Genomic DNA, 17,868 nt, shown 5'->3' with positions numbered 1-17,868 from the left:
ATCAAAGGTTGGTAGGGAGATTTATTTATTTATCTCACTCTCGACCAGACATTGCTCATGCGATAAGTGTGGCCAGCCAATTCATGCATTGTCCTAATAAGAGTCATCTAAAAGCAGTGCATAGAATTCTTCACTATCTTAAAGGGACTCCTGGTAAGGGCATTTTGTTTAAAAAGGGAGGCAAATTGACTTTGGAAGCATATATAAATGCAGATTATGCTGGCTCCATTGTTGACAGGAGGTTTACTTCGGGTTATTGCACTTTTCTTGGTGGAAATCTTGTCACTTGGAGAAGTAAAAAACATAATGTGGTGGCTAGGTCAAGTGCTAAAGCTGAATTTAGATCCATGGCTCTAGGTATTTGTGAGTTATTGTGGCTGAAAATTCTATTGGAAGACTTAAAGGTGAGTTGGTCAGCTCTAATGAGGCTTTATTGTGACAACAAATCATCCATCAATATTGCTCACAACCCAGTCCAACATGATAGGACTAAGCATGTTGAGGTTGATAGACATTTTATTAAAGAAAAACTAGAGAATGGCTTGATCTGCACACCCTTTGTTCCTACAAGAAAGTAGTTGGCAGATATCTTGACTAAGGGTCTCCCAGGTAATGTGTATCACAGGTTCTTGGGCAAGATGGGCATGCATGATATACACGCTCCATAATGAAGGGGAGTGTTAGAAGGCCGAAGGTTCTATGCTTTCCTAATATGGAGATTTCCGAATTATGATTGGTTTCCTAATAGTGTTTATATCATATATTCTTGGTAGTCTAGACTAATTTGATTATACTAGTAGCTGTATGATTTGTTTCCTTTCTGTAAATATTTCCTAAACTAGATTAGGCAACTCTTAATTAAGAATCCTTTCTAATTAGCCTTAGGATCTTGCCTATTCAGGATAGGCGTATGTGTATATAAGTCTTGGCATTTCATTGAGATTAATAAGATTGGTTTTTTCAATCTTCTTGACAAAACCCAATCTGCCTATGTGACAGAATCTGAAGTTAGAAAACCAACTAATAGGACCTTATCAGCAGATCAGTTGGAAGTATTACAACAACTGTTGAACCAGACCAAGATGATCAAATTTGATGCCATAGATAATCTTAAGTCAATAGTATCTCTGGCCAAACAAGGTATATCTAGACACTCCCTACTATCTCATAAATTCACTACAGATTGTTGGATAATAGATATAGGTGCTTCAAACCATATGACTGGTTCACTCAAGGTTTTGTCAGCCTATAATCCCTGTGATTAGGGTATAACCATCTCCATGGCTAACAATACAACCTCTTTGGCTCAAGGGAAAGGGACAGCTTATGTGGCGGGCTTAACCCTAAAATCAGTATTATATGTGCCTGATTTAAAATGTAATTTATTATCAGTAAGCGAGCTAACTAGAGACAGAAGTTGTTTGGTAATATTTTTCCCATCTTATTGTGAATTTCAAGACCTATCTTCGAGGAAGATGATTGGCAGTGCTGAGGAGAAAGGTGATCTCTATCATCATTCAGGGCCTGTCATCCTCTTGGATCTAGGTCACATATTCGATCCTTCTTATCTTCTATTTCAGATTTTGAAGTCATATTATGGCACCAACGTTTAGGGCATCCTAGCTTTAATTATCTTAAAGTTCTGTATGTTTAGCTTTTCATCAATAAAAAGAGCCATTCTTTTTATTGTGAGGACTCTATTCTTGCTAAACAAACCAGAATTCCACATCCCATTCATATCTATAAGCCTTCAAAGCCATTTTACTTGGTCCATAGTGATATTTGGGGTCCAGCAAGGACTCCTAACTTAACTAATATTTGTTGGTTCATCACTTTCATAGATGACCATAAGAGGGTTAGTTGGGTCTTCTTAATGAAAGACAAATATGAAGCCTATATTGTTTTCAAAAGGTTTCGTCAAACGGTGAGAAATATATTTCAATCCTCCATCCATGTTTTACGTTTATATAAGGGTCAAGAATATCTCTCAAATGAATTTAATCATTGTCTAACTGAGCATACTATCATTCATCAAAGTTCATGCCCTTACAATCCTCAACAAAATGGGGTGGCAGAAAGAAAAAATTGTCATCTTCTTGAGACTGCTAGGGCTATCATGTTCACTAATTTCGTGCCTAATTCCTATTGGGGGAAGCAATTCTCATAGCCTATATCTTATTAATCGACTTCCTTCTAAGGTTCTTGCATTCAGAACTCCTCTAAGTGTCTTCCTTGAATTCTACCCTCATCATATTCAAATCCTTAATTCTCTTTCCCCAACAGATTTTTGGATGCACTATCTTTGTGCACAAGTACCAACCTTCTCAATCCAAACTTGAACCTAAAGTTCTCCAATGCATGTTTGTTAGCTATTCTCCTACCCAACAAGGATATAAGTACTATTATCCTTCTACTTGGTGATTTATTGTGTCTTGTGAAGTCTCCTTTCTTGAGCATCAACATTTTTTTTTCCCATATTTGTCCTTCTCCTACCTTTCCTTCTACGTCTCTACCTTCTACTGTTTCTGTTACTTCTCCTACAGTTCCCACTAAATCACTTCCTGTTCCTACCCAAAGCTTGGTGCCTTATCAAGGGGGAGATAAGAACAACCAGATGTAAGAAGGTCAGGCTTCTGAAAAACCACCATTGGTTTATTCTAGAAGGCCTCATGATCCTCAGCAAGGCCCATTGTCCAATCCAGAGATAAGTCCAAATGCTGATGCAACATTGGAATCCACAAGATTTGATGACTTAGATATCCCAATAGCACTACGGAAAGTGGTGAGATCATGTACTAATTATTTGGGGTATTCAAACCTATCTCCTCAATTTAGGCTATTAGCATTGATGACATTGAGATCTCTAAGATATATATCATGCACTACAAGATGAAAAATGGAAGGCAATAGTTATGGGTGAGATGCAGGCCTTAGAAACCAATGACACATGGGATATTGTGAGGCTACCTGATGGCAAAAAGATTGTTGGCAGCTAGTGGGTATTTACAGTTAAGTATAAGTCAGATGAGAGCGTTGACAGGTACAGGGCTAGACTAGTAGTCCAAGGTTTCACACAAACTCAAGGACTTGGCTATGAGGAGACTTTTGCCCCAGTAGGTAAGCTAAATTCTATATGGGTGTTACTCTCATTGGCAGCCAATCTAGATTGGAAATTGCACTAGCTGAATATCAAGAATGCTTTCTTAAATGGTGAACTGGAAGAAGAGATTTATATGAGGATACCATCAAGATTTGAGACAGAGGATACAAAGGGGAAGGTATGTGAACTAAAGAAGTCACTATATGGCCTTAAGCAATCCCCTAGAGCATTGTTTAAACAGTTTAGTGATATTTTAAATAAGCTTGGATACAAACATGGGCAAACAGTCCATACCCTATTTATAAAACTTGAAGCATATGGAAAAAGAATGGTCCTTATTGTGTATGTGGATGATATTATCATCATAGAGGATAACAATCAAGAAGTTGAGAATCTCAAGAAGCAACTAAATCACGTATTTGAAGTAAAAGGCTCAGGTGAATTGAGATATTTCCTTAGAATGAAAGTGGCTAGAAGCAAAGAAGGTATTTTCATATCCTAAAGGAAGTACACTTTAGATTTGCTGAAGGAAATGGGCAAACTTGGGTGTAAACCTACCAGCACTCTACTAGAACCAAATTGGAAAAATAAAGATAGCAAAGGTGAATATCAAGTGGATAAGGGAAGATACCTACACCTAGTTGGGAAACTAATCTACCTATCTCTCACTTGTCCTGACATTGCTTATGTTGTAAGTATAGTTAGTCAATTTTTGCACTCTCCTACAAAAAGACATCTTGAGGAAGCACACCACATCCTTAAGTATCTCAAGGAAATACCCGAAAAATGACTGTTATTTAAAAAGAGTCAAGACAAGGGAATTAGTGGATATGTAGATGCAGATTGGGCTGGATCCATTGAGGATAGCAGGTCTATATCAAGTTATTGCACTAAACTATGGAATAGCTTGGTTACATGGAGAAGCAAGAAGCAACTTGTAGTAGCTCGTAGTAGTGCAAAAGCAGAGTATAGAGCCATTGTTCAAGGCATATGTGAGGTTATTTGGCTGGAAAAATTAATGAGGGATCTAAACATTCTTATATCCTCTCTAATAAGACTCTATAGTGACAGCAAATCGCCAATAAGTATTGTAAATAATCTAGTGCAACATGACCGAATGAAACATGTGAGAATTGACCGACATTTGTCAAACAAGAGATTGAAAACGGAGATATAAGTCTCTCTTATGTTCCTATATAGTTTCAAGAGGCAGACATCCTTACTAAGGCAATGCAGAAACAAGAATTTGAATCAATTAGAGGTAAACTAAAAATGATAGATATCTATTCACCAGCTTGAAAGGGAGTGTTGGAGAAGATGAGAAAATAATGATTCCAAGTTGTGAACGAGTGGATAAGAGATAAGGTTGTTATGAGAGAAAAGATAGGAGAATTTCAAACTAAGAGGATAAATGGAAGAAAGGATGAAGCAGTTTCAAAACAGATGAAAGGAAGTCAAGTTCAAATTTATTCTAATCTGTAATGTATTGTTATTTAAATTTGTTGTATCCCATTCCTATATTTTAGGAGATTTTTTAGGATATCTTGTGTATATATATCTCAACCTACAAATCAATGAAGTATGAGGAAGAATTTATTTTATTCAGCCTCCAAACCTTCGATATATCTCTCTATCTAGTTTTTGTTCAGGGACTACTGCTTCAAGATCAAATATCAGCTCTGTAATGAATCTGTCATCCTCCCAAACGCAGGACAAACATATTACTAGGGCATGAAAAAATACAAATCACATTACTTAAAAAAGAAACAAGAAAGTGCAACTCATTTTTAAGATTTAAAGAAAGGGAAAATAAGATATATTATACTGCTGCTACTAGTAGGAAGGTCACAGATACTTCCAACAACTGAACTTCCGTAGCATGAGAAAAAGCTAGAATACATCTGAATATACTCTATATTTACCTGCTGAAGTATTTGAATTCCCACCCCAACAGCCAAAGCATGCTTGACTCCTGGTTCAAAAAGGTCAACCCAACTAGGCCCTTTGGCTGCAGTTTCAGAAGGGTGTACCATAGCTGGTCCAATTGGATTCTGACTCATAAGCTTCTCAGAATATAAGGCTGGTTGACTCACCAAAGCAGCAGCCTGAATGAATTCATTATCCCCAGGGGCATCACCACCAGGAAGAGAAACTACAGATGCATGCTGAGATCCAGGGACACCCTCCTGATGCAAATACATTCTTTTAAAGCCACCTTCCTTCTTTCCATCCTGACCTTCTCTCTCAGTCCACTTCCATGCCAGCTGCCAGCCCCCACCAATACCCAAGCTGTTGACTGGTTCTCCAGTGTTTCCCAGCATGAGACTATCTTGCCTCAAGGTTACAATACTTCCATGGGCAGCTGACGGGACCATGTCTTTCTCCAAAGTCGTTGTCTGACGCGAAATTAGTGGACTCTGCAAGTTGTCATCAGAATCAGCAGGAGCAGCATCAGATGTGTAATCCTCCCCTTCTCTGGCAAGGCTCTCTTCATCCCACTCTTCATTTTTAGGTTGCTGGCCTGCAATGCTGAACATGCTGCCAAAGTGTGGAAAAAGCATGCTTCTCATGCTTCCTGTCTCCGGAAGTTTTTCATGGATACTGCCAAAGAGCATCACAACAGGATCCATAAGAGGCACCTTTTGGCTTGCAATGCTTCCTTGACGAGATGCAAAACCCACAGAACTCTGCCTAGTGACTGGTCGAGCAACCCAAGATGCACCTTCTTGCCCATATAACCCAATTTTATCACTATCAGCAGTTGGTTCCTGGTCACCAGTAAGTACATTGGCTGGACAAATGATGTATTCTTCTATAGATGTTTCACCTCCTACTCCAAGACCTTCGACCAGCAAAGCCATTTCACCTATAGATTGAGAGGAATGAAAATTATCCACTTAATGAAATAGTCATGATAACAAAAATCTGCTAATCAATAATCCTTAATTAGTGCAATTGTCAGGAGTACAAATACTTGTAAGATACACCATGCTAACAAAATACATTACCCCAAAAAAGAAGGTTAAAGACTTTTAGGGGAAGAAAAGACCTTGCAACAATTTGAACCAATAAATCAGTATGCATGCACAAAGTTCTTCCCAAAAGGTAGTGTGCAGCAGAGGAGGAAAAAGAAGGGAGCTAAGTATCCAAGCCATTTATGGAACAAGAGTTGGGTCTTGAGTAATTGCTGCTATGGCATATTTCCTGGACATCTATTTGCCATTATTAGTTATCAGTTTTGAATAGTTTCTGGACTTTGCGAAGACTTGGAAGATGGATTTTCATTGTCTTTACTCTTACATTTTCCTTCCTGTTTTCTGTGTGTACTATGGAGCAAACAGATAAAGCCACTTATGCTTTTTAGTATTTGTAGTTTAATGAAGCCCATCAACACGTCTGATGTCTCAATTATTTGTAAGCCAAAAATCATTGTAATTCTGTAGTACATGAATAAGCTATGGTTATAGTTCAAGATCAGTCATAAAATACCTACAAATTTTCTAAATCTATGGAAGATTAGGATCAGAATTTCTGTATATTCTTCATTGCATCAATGGAAATATATATACAGTAGATGATTTACAAAAATGGAAACAGAGGCAGATTTCCTAATCACCTAATTAAGGTAAACTTCTACATACAGAAGACTAATTACATCCTTAATTCTAGCCTTAACTCTCTATACTTAATTCCAGCCTTGATTCTCAACAATAAGAGTCTTGATTCTCAACACTCCCTTTCAAACTAGTGAGTAGACATTGCCTATTCCTAGCTCGGCTACAATCTTATGAAAGAGTGGACTCTTGAGTTTGTTGTGGGGTGCCCAAAAATTCCTAAGTATTAAGCAATTTCCCGATATATCCAAGCTCCTCAGAGACTCTCCGGGGAAGTAGTCACCCGGGCCCCCGATGGGTCCCCCCGGGATGGTCCGACTTGTATCTTCGCATAAGTCCGGAGACACCTTCGAGGTCTCCTAGGCCAAAGCCACCCGATGGCCCCAAAACTCTCTTCAGGGCCACCCGGAGACAGCCATCGGAGCACTTCACCCCAAAGACGTCTCCTGGCCCCCGGCCTTCTTGATGCATTTCTCGTAAGAGTCCAAAGACTCGATCTTGGGTCGGGCCGCACCTATAGTCTATAAATATTTGCCTCCTCCAAGGTAAAGGGATATTTCGGGATCCCTTTGAACCCTACTCTTTCTCTCTAAACCCCATCTAGAACACCCTCTTCGGGACACCGAAACAAACTCTACATACATACATACATTGGAAATTTACTTGCACACTTCTCATTCTTTTCAAACTATTGTCTGACTTAGGCATCGGAGGGCCTGCGCGGGGAAGTCTCTCGTGTGCCTTTCTAACGTCCTTTGTGCTCACAGACTAAGGCAGGACCTTGCTCCCCGAAGACCCTGAGACCCCTTTCCCCAAAGACTCTTCCGGACCCCTTATTGTTCCCCCCGAAGACCCATATGGGCTAGCCATCCTAAAGGCCCCGAGGACCCCATCCGGGCTCTTAAAGCTCTGGCCTCCCAGGCTATGAACCCGGTGCTAACCCAGTTAGCCTCGCTCGCAACATCTTGGACCCTCTGCCTCGGTGAAGGACTCTGCTTTAGCTTATCCCAAGACAAATAAATTTAATTGTTGTAGTTTAACAACAATTTGGCATCGTCTATGAAAAATGTGCAAAAAGTCATCCTCCTTTGCAACAGTTGTAAGGGTCATTTGTGTGAAGATGTTGCCTTAGCGCTCCCATTCCAGCCCATGGTGCCTCCTAGAGAACCATGCCCTGAATCCTCCAGGAGGCACCGGGGAGCTTTTTTCGAGGGTTTTCTCCTACTATTATGAGCCTTCTAAGGCTTTTCTCCCGTTATTACGCCGGCCCATGGGAGAAAAACATACCTCCCCACCTTGTATCCAGGTTGGGTCTCCATGTTCTTTAAAGCATGGAACCAACCAAGGAAAGTGGGAAGTGAGGAGATTGGGCCCCCTATTGATGAAGACCAAGTTCGGGAGCTTGTCACTTCCCAGACTTGTATTTGATGATGGGGTCATTCTCCCTAGCAATGCCGACCCTCGCGAGAAGAGCGTTGCCCCCAAAGATTGGAATTATGAAGGCCTCTCCCGTGGGAGAAGTTCTCGTGGGATGTGTCTACAAGAGTGTTTTATGAACCCAAGAGGGAGTACCCCAGGCTTCCCAACTTTCTCGAATATTTTTTTCCAAGCCTGGGGCGATTAAAGAGCAGAAGGTGGCCTACCAACTCAAGTGGAGACAAGAGTTGTAAAGTTGCATGAAGGGTCGACGAAAGAAAATAAATTATCAACATCCTTTGCAAGAGCAGGCCCTATAGTGACTGTCAATCTATGAAGACAACTCTTTGTAGTAGTCCCTTTTCTGCAACCACTCCTGTTGCAGTCTTCGCCCCCTTTGCTAGAAGGTGTTTGGAGTTCCACGCTGGCCCACTCAAGCCACGCAATCAGCTACAACGAGAATTTCTCATGACCTGGCCATGGGTATTTCAAAGGCAAAGGACTGCTGGAGCCACTTGTAGCGTTATATTGATCGTTTTAGGAACACCATACCTAATGATGCAGAATAAAGTTGTCTCAGATCACAGATCAGAAGGTGCCAGTTCACAAGCAGAAGCTGCCAAGAGAAGACATTTCTAACTTAAAACTAATTCCTCCTTGTAAATCACGGATGTAGGTGCCTATACTGAACTGCGCCAACAAAATACTTCTACAATGTAACAAAAAGATATAAGGTAACATATATGTGTGTGTGCTCTATTTTGCAGCAACTCAAAGAAAGACTAAGGATTTGACTAGGGAGCTAAGGGGATGGAAACCCTCAAGCTCAGCCCAACATAAATCTTCTATAATCTCAAATTCAAAGTTGGAATAAACGAGGTTTCTGAACGGAAGTATTCCATCGAAGAAACACTACAAGTTGTCTAGTATTCTGATATAAAGACGACCACACTATTCTGCAAAGGCAATTTCTAAGGGCGAACGTAGGTGAAGGGCTGAATTGCCAACACAAAAGTATTTGACTACATCCAAAGTGTGATCACGGTCAAAGGCATTTTACAAAAGTATTGCCATCATAGGCCCCAGTTAAAATATTTATCTCATCACTTGATTGTGGAAGTAGGCACTCCGCTGAACTGCTTCAACAAAACATGATGATTATGGAAGTAGGCATCCCACTGAACCACTAAAACAAAATAGACACGCGAACGTAGATTATCGAACTACGTCAACAAAATAGAGTGCCTTCAGGCATACTCTGTGCCATTAGGGCCCCTATCCTCTCCACCCAGAATTCTCTTTCATACGGGGCCTCGAACATATCCTGTCAGACAGTTTCATTGTCTTTGGACGCAAAGACCAGGGTCTCTCCCTTCAATAACTGCTTCTCTTGCCCTACACATTTATATATCAATTGGTGGAAGGAACAGAGTTTAGAGAACATTATTTCATGCAAGTCTACTGGTACTCACTCCTTCCACTACACTAGGGTGCCTAGGACCGTGTACCACTCCTCGCGGCCAAACCTTTCCACAAAAGGACTCTATGGGTCGGTGGTCCTCCCTCCCCTCACATGGCCTAGGGGCATAGTGGCAAAATTCCAACTACAAATGAGACTAACGAGACTAAGGCGGTTGGAGGACTCAGGCACGTGTCTCACCCCTAGTTGCAAGTAGCAATAGTGGTACTCCCATATGATGCCAGTTGCGAGATGTTTTATGTCTCATTCTGAATTTATGGATCTTTCAATTGGGATTCTATATATTTCAGGACAAGATATTTCACATTACCCTGACAGGTATATCGATACCCCTAAAATTACTATACTCCTTCCATAAGTTCATATATGCAACTGTTTTAGCCTCCACGAGTTGGAGGAGGCCAACATCCCTGCTATACAAGGAGCTGGATTCTTTTGGTGTGCCTATGAATATGTAGGAATGCAGGAACTTATAAGGCGCGTGGACCCTACTTAAGGAGAAGGTGCGCCTTTATCAGTAACCATTGAATTATTCTATGTTTCTATTTCCCTCTCATTCATGCATGCATTCATAGAGCCCATGCATACGTTAGACTCTCGCTTAGCCAACCAAGCAGCAATTCGTTACCCAAAAGAGTGCTCATTCTATTATCATCTGTTCAATTCCCAAAATACAAAAAGTGCAATCAGCCAAAAAGTCAAAAAGGGGCAAAAGGAAGCCCATCCTAAATTAGAGCCGTAGGAAATCTGCCCTCTGGAGTAGGGACTCCTTTTGTGAAATCCAAGTCAACAAACTCAATGTTTGCCAAGGCATTAATTGCCTTCATCCCTTGGGGAGCTCTGTGGTCAACTGGCGTCAAAGGGTTTGAATCCGACTCTAGAACATATGGGCTCCATGGACCTATAGGTTTGTATAGATCCTTCACCTTGGCATTCAAAAAATTCATTTGGCGCTTAGGGTCCGAATCCCTATACTCTCGCCAGTTCCAAATGCCCATAATCTTTTCGCTCGAGAAGACGACGTCAAAGAAATCAACGTTCGAGCGCATTCTCTCCAAGTTCCGCCGGGCCAAATAAAATCCATACTTAGCAAAGCCTGAGGCATACCTCTCCTTCTTCTCATGGCATACCCACGACGATTGATATTCTTTCATTGCATCTTCTCAAATGGCGTCGATGTTGACCCCCTGGAGCTAGTTCGACAACTCCTCAATTTTCCTCTGTGCTCTTGAAATTGGATATGCGCGCTATCCCTCTCCTCCAAGGCCTGATTGTGCTCAGCAATTATGGCAAAGTTAGCCTCGTGAATGTCGTTTCGGTCTCCCGATATTTCCTTTGCTCTTCCTCAACATCACCCTTCAAAGAGTCTCTCTCCCTCTTTGCCTCCTCAGCCTCGCGCTCATGTTGAAGGGCTTGTTTCTTGTATTCTTTGAGGTCCCTGACCTCGTGCTCTAGCGGCCTCATCTTGTGTAACACCCCCTCTCCTAGAACTGCCAGAGAAGAGGTGCTACGGGGAAAATAAAATTAAATAACTGATAAACTGAAATCTGATACCATGACTAAACATCTCAATCAACTGGAATAAAAACTCTGAGTCATTACAAACTGAAAAGCATAAACTCTGACTAAGGGACAATCCCTCAACTAAAATATAAAATAGATCTAAACTGAGAAAACACTATAAAACTCAACAGACTCCCAGACATCTTTTATCTTGAGCGGCTCTACGTACACACACTACTGAACACTGCTGCTAAGCCCCACATCTGATACTCCCCTACTAGAACCTGGAGGGGTGAAGAGTACAAGGTGAGCTACAAAAGCTCAGCAAGTAATAAGGTGGAAAGAATACTGAAGCTGAATCGAAGAATATCGATACTGATAAATAACTCACTGAACTTATACTGAATAATCACTGTCTGATTGCATTCATAAAAATGTAATACACATAAACTGTAAACTAAATGCAAGTATGCAATTTTGGCTCATAGGCCCACATAATCTGATAATACATACATGTCTGATCTGAAACCTGCATATATAAAAACTGTAAGCACATACTGTGGGCAAAGCCCCTAGCCCCCTGGTTGCCACCAGGCAAGCAACTCATAAACTGAACTGAAACTGAAACTGATGGGATCCCCGCGGACAAGCCGCCTGGCGCGCATAATGCAATGCAATGCTCACATAAATACTAGCACACGATATGTAGTGCTCCATATAAAGTCATGCTCAATGCTCATACCAAAATGTATGCACATAATCTCACAAAATAATGCTGATCATGTTATGATAATGCTGAATATGATATGATCTTCATCTATATATTAGAATACAAAGATTCAATGAATTATGATTTAGGGTATGGGTATGATTAACTTGTCATGTTTTGGCTTATGAATTCAATGTTGGAAGATATTGAATATATTAATTGAATTAAACTTGAATTAGGACTCATTGGAAACTAAATTGGATTTCTGGAAAAGTCATCCGAATATCAGGAAGGATATCCGGATATGATGAAAGACATCTGGATATGAAGAAAGCTCATCCGGATACACTGATATTCAAAGCAGAAGCTATTCGGATATGCTGGGAAGTATTCGAATATGAACTAGGACATTTGGATTTGATTCTGGTCATCCGAATATCTCACTGATGCGTTCGGATATAACTGGGGACTATTTGAATGAAAAATTCAACTTTTAAGGAAGGCATCCGAATATCATGCGAGACATCCAGATATTATCTTGACCTTTCCGGATGTATAAACAAACCATCTGGATATTATACTCGAAGAACTTTAGATACATCCGGATACGATACAAGGTATCCGGATATTAGAACTTAGAGTAATGGAACTTGCAATCCAAAATGGATATGGATTAATGGAACTTGCAATTCAAAATGGATAAGGATTAATAAAACTTGCAATCCAAAATGGATAAGGATTAATGGAACTTGCAATCCAAAATGGATAAAGATTAATGGAACTTACAATCCAAAATGGATAAGGACTAATAAAACTTACAATTCAAAATGGATAAGGATTAATAGAACTTGCAATCCAAAATGGATAAGGATTAATGGAACTCACAATCCAAAATGGATAAGGATTAATAGAACTTGCAATCCAAAATGGATAAGGATTAATAGAACTTGCAATCCAAAATGGATAAGAATTAATTGAACTTGTAATCCAAAATGGATAAGGATTAATAGAACTTGCAATCCAAAATGGATGAGGATTAATAAAACTTACTCATAACTTCACTGTTATACGCATATATATATATATATATATACGTCTCTGCTTACTGATATAAATCTGAAAACTACAACGAAGAACTGGAATAATCTGAAATCAAAACTGATATGAACCTGTAATGGAAGGGATTACAGGAAGAATACTTGCCTGATAGAACTCTCTGATCGAACCTTGGAGCGATCTTGAAGACTCTAGCAAGCCTCTGCTATCTCTTGGCCTCTTGGTTCTTCACATGGCGTGAAGAAAAGCTAAGTTAATGGGCTCTATATATAGACATAAAGCCCTAGATCACACTTCTTCTACAATTTAGATTCCTTCACCAAATCTAACTACGAGACTTTCAATCCAAATCCATCTCATACATGGATTCTCATTCTCCTTTAAATACATAATCTCACTTGATTAATAATAATACAAAATTTATTATTAACACTCTCAATTAATAATAAAACTCCAAAATCACCTTCATGCCCTTGCATTTAATTTTCAAAATAAATAACTAGAATTAAATGCTCTTTAAATGCTATTTATATACTATTCTCTCAATTAAAAATCTAAATTGCCACTTTGGCAAATTCCTTTAACTCCAACATTAAAAGGAAATAAATGCTATTCTTTTCCTTCAAAATCTCTAAATTGCCACATTAAATAATTAATTGGCAAAATCACTTAATCAAATACTTCAACAATTAATTAAATCATTCTTGAAAAAATATTGGGTCCTCTAATGGGTCGTTACATCTTGTCTCTCTAACGGAGAAAGTCGCGAACCATTTTATCTCTATTTACCTGGGCTTTGCCCAAATTTGCTCGAGCGTTCGCCGTTGCTAATGCCTGGCGCTACATTCCCTATCGACTAAACAAAAGCCCAAATATTAGAAATCGCAATAAATAAAGGGGAAAAATATTAAAAGAAATTCAAAGTCTCTCATACCTCAACCAAATACTGTTCAGCTATGTCCAGTTGGCTCCAAGTGTCCCCCGAATACCTCGATTCATCGAGCGACATTATCGTGGCATACATCAACCTTGTCGCAACGCTTGGCTCCATAATAGAGTTTATATCCAGGAGCCCTAGGCAAGCCAAAAAATCATGCCCCCTCAGCTGTTGATCCCCTACTAGCACCACTCCCAGGTGGACAGGGCCCAAATTTGGAAAGATGGACAGATGTCTTTTGGACTCTGTGGCCAACGCCCTTCGTTCAAGCTGGTCCATTGGTTGGGGATAAGGTAAGTTGCTAATAGCCCGATTCCGAACACGGTGCCTCTCTAATTCAGCTCAGACCTCAGCCCCCTCTCTCGTCTCCCATTTGGCCCTACCAGCCTCAATAGTAGCTTGAGCCCCCAGATTTAAGGGCGATAGCAGTGGAATCTCTCCCTTTTCAATATTCCCGCTTGCAGATGGCGGAAGATCCGACAAAGGAAAATTGACAAAATCGTCTGAAAGTGAGTCTATGGAAGTTCCCACTATGCTTAGCCCCTCACCATCTAATATGGCCCTTTTGTTTCTTTAGGCCCGCAGAGCTTCCCCTTCGTCAGCTTCCCCTAATAAATGAGGAGCTTGGTTGATCTGCAGTGTCCTTTGGAGGGCTTCCTGCACCCTCCGCTCTAATTCTTCTTGTCTGGCTAATGTAGCCCTCTAAAGCCGCCTCATCTCTGCAAACCAAAAGCAGTCAAATCATCAGTGCAATTATCAAAATATTAAAAGTAGCAAAATGCAAAGAAAAAAGATAAGGGTTAGGGTGAGCACCCTCAGGGTCTATCTCCCCTTCGCACCCTTCCTCTTCCTCCTCTCCAACCGCATCCGCATCCGCATCCCTTGTAATATCTACCTCTTCGTCATCCTCATTTTCCTAACTTTCTTCTTCGCTATCATCCGACGAAGAGGATAACGGGGACGCGGCCTCCTGGGACTCAATTGGTTCCAAAGGACCAGCATCATCGCCCCCTTCAACAACCATCCATCATGTCGCAATAATGCGCGTGTCATTTATTAAATCTAACAAAACTATTGGACCCCCTTGGGTCAGTTTATTGATCTCATCTCAGTGGTCCTTCACCAGTGAATCAACGTCCAGCCAATCGCACCCCACGCTCCTCATTTCCTCATAGCACCAATATCGCATTGACCTCCAACATCCTAGGGGAGACGTGACCACTAGCCACCTAGTTTCAAAATCATTTATCTTTTGAGCTCCACCCCTAAATGATTTAACCTTAACAGGCATCCTTTGGAGGGACACAAATTCTTTCTCTCCTCTTATGGTTTGGGCTCGATAAAAGTGGTGCAATAAGGACGTGATGGGTTCCACCCCATGCTCCTTGCATAAAACAAAAAATCCTACTAGCACAGCCCATCCATTTGGATGCAATTGGGCTATCACCAGTATTTCCTTCTTCAAAAATTGCAACCCAAAAGGGTGCAATGGAATCCTAAGTCCTGCTCGTAAGCTATCTAAATGCATCGCCATCAATCCTCCCCTAACAGTAGCAGTAAACTCCTCTTCCCTAGGGCCCCTTGAGTCCCATGACTGAGGAATGCGATAGGACCATGCAAAGTCTTCGGCAATTTTGCCTTTTAAAACTGAGGGTTTTATTCATGGGGAGATATTAATTTCAGTGGGAGGTTGGGAAGAAGCCATTTTTACTTGAATGAGTTAGTTTTCCAACGAGTAAGAGTTTTCTGGAGAAGCAGAATCTCCGAGGCCAAAAGCAGCAAGGAGTCTCCAAGACGATTGAGGGTCTTCGGGAGCTCCAAATGACTCTGGCTCTTCGGGAGAAATGTAGCCCATAAGGGACCACCTAATATTTATAGTCAAAGTCCTCGGCAGACCAAGCGTAGCCAGTCCCCCGGAGACTTTGCCTCAATGAGTCATACCAGACACCCACCTTTTTTATACTCTTCTCTTTGCCTTTCAGCCCAAGACAAGAGTGGGGAGCTATTGTTGTGGGGTGCCCGAAAATTCCTAAGTATTAAGCAATTTCTTGATGCATCCAAGCTCCCCGGAGAGTCTCCGGGGAAGTAGTCACTTAGGCCCCCAATAGGTCCCCCCGGGTTGGTTCGACTTGTAGCTTCACATAAATCTAGAGACAACTTCGGGGTCTCCCTGACCAGAGCCACCCAGTGGCCCCTAAACCCTCTTCGGGGCCACTCGGAGACAGCAATCAGGGCACTTCACCCCGAAGACATCTCCAGGCCCTCCAACCTTCTTGATGCATTTCCAGCCAGAGTCCAAAGACTCGATCATGGGCCCCACCTATGGTCTATAAATATTTGCCTCCACCAAGGTAAAAGGATCTTTCGGGATCATTTGAACCCTACTCTTTCTCTCTCTAAACCCCATCCGGAACACCCTCTTCGGGACACAAAAGACATTCTGCATACATACATACATACATTGGATATTTACTAGCACACTTCTCATTCTTTTCGGACTATTGTTCGACTTAGACATCGGAAGGCCCACGTGGGGAGGTCTCCTACGTGTCTTTCTGACGTCCTTTGTGCTTGCAGACTAGGCAAGCCCCGAAGACCCTGAGACCCCTTTCCCTGAAGACTCTTCGGGACCCCTTATTAGTTCCCCTGAAGACCCATCCGAGCTAGCCATCCCAAAGGCCCCGAGGACCCCATTTGGGCTTCTGATGCTTCGACCTCCTAGGCTGTGGACCCGATCCTGACCCAGTTGACCTCGCCCGCAACATCTCGGACCCTTTGCCTCGGTGAAGGACTCTTCTTTGGCTTATCCCAAAACAAATAAATTTAATTGTTGTAGTTTGGCAACAACAGAGTCCCTTGGTTAGGACATTTGCTACTTGTGATTCACTTGGTACATAGGGTGTACAAATGGAACTACTGTCAAGCTACTCCTTAATAAAGTGTTGGTCAACTTCAATGTGTTATGTTTGATCATGTTGCACAGGATTGTGTGCGATGCTAATTGCAAACTTGTTGTCAAAGTAGAGCTTCATAGGACCATCCCACTTGAGTCTTAATATCTTCCAAAATGATCTTCAACCATAGTAGTTCACATACACCTTGCGTTGTTGCCCAAAATTCTGATTTTGCACTTGATCTTGCAACTATATTCTGCTTCTTGGGCCTCCAAATGACTAGGTTTCCTCCCAAGAAAGTGTAATATCCCATGGTGGATCTTCTATTTAAGCTTGTGTGGTCTACATCTATGTAGACCTCCAGAGTGAGTTTCTCTTTTCTTGAATAAAATTTCCATTCCTAGGGTTCCCTTAATGTAGTGCAGTATTCTTCTGTGGGCTTGCTTGTAAGTGAAGCTCCTTGGGGTGTGCATGAATTGGCTCACTACACTAAGTACATAGGCGATGTCGGGTCGTGTGTGGGACAAATAAATTAGTTGGCCAACTAATCTCTGATATGCTTCTTTGTCTGTAGCTCTGTCTCCCTCTGGTTCACCAAGTTTATGATTGGGATCAATCGGGATATTGGATGGTTTGCAAGCCAATTTTCTTATGTCTTTTAAGAGATCGAGGACATACTTATGTTGGGATATAAAGATCCCTTTTCTTGACCGTGCCACTTCAATACCTAGGAAATATTTCACATCCCCTAGTTCCTTAATCTCAAATTCCTTAACTAAGCACCTTCCCAAATTCTTCCTTGCTTTTTCATCATTTCTCGTCACTATGATGTCATCAACATAAACTACAAGAGCAATAACTCCCCCTAAACCTAAGTGTTTAATGAATAGTGTGATCCCCTTGGCTCTGCTTATACCCCATGGAATACATTACCTTGGAAAATCTCTCAAACCAGGCTTTTGGTAACTGTTTCAGACCATATAGTGCCTTCTTGAGTTTGCAAACCTTATTTGTAGTTGTGTTTCTATTAAATCCTGGGGGTATTTCCATGTAGATTTCCTCCTCAAGATCTCCGTGTAAGAATACATTTTTTACATCAAACTGTTACAAAGGCTAGTTAACTGCTAGAGGCAGAAGGATTCTCACCATTTTCATTTTG

The 17,868-nt window shown here is 41.1% G+C and overlaps 1 protein-coding gene across 3 annotated transcripts in view; it reads right to left on the bottom strand.

Moving 5' to 3' along the window:
* LOC127802757 (monosaccharide-sensing protein 2-like) overlaps positions 1-17,868 on the bottom strand; it is a 60,574-nt gene that overhangs the window by 30,170 nt on the left and 12,536 nt on the right. For all 3 annotated transcript variants that reach the window (XM_052338768.1, XM_052338769.1, XM_052338767.1), the window contains exon 4: positions 5,023-5,966. In XM_052338768.1, coding sequence (XP_052194728.1) covers positions 5,023-5,966 — 944 coding nt within the window. The remainder of the gene's footprint in view (positions 1-5,022; positions 5,967-17,868) is intronic.

Source organism: Diospyros lotus, chromosome 5, assembly GCF_014633365.1.
Source record: "Diospyros lotus cultivar Yz01 chromosome 5, ASM1463336v1, whole genome shotgun sequence".
Lineage (NCBI taxonomy): Eukaryota > Viridiplantae > Streptophyta > Magnoliopsida > Ericales > Ebenaceae > Diospyros > Diospyros lotus.
The sequence above is the reverse complement of the archived record's forward strand: the minus strand, read 5'-3'. Positions and strand labels throughout refer to the sequence as shown.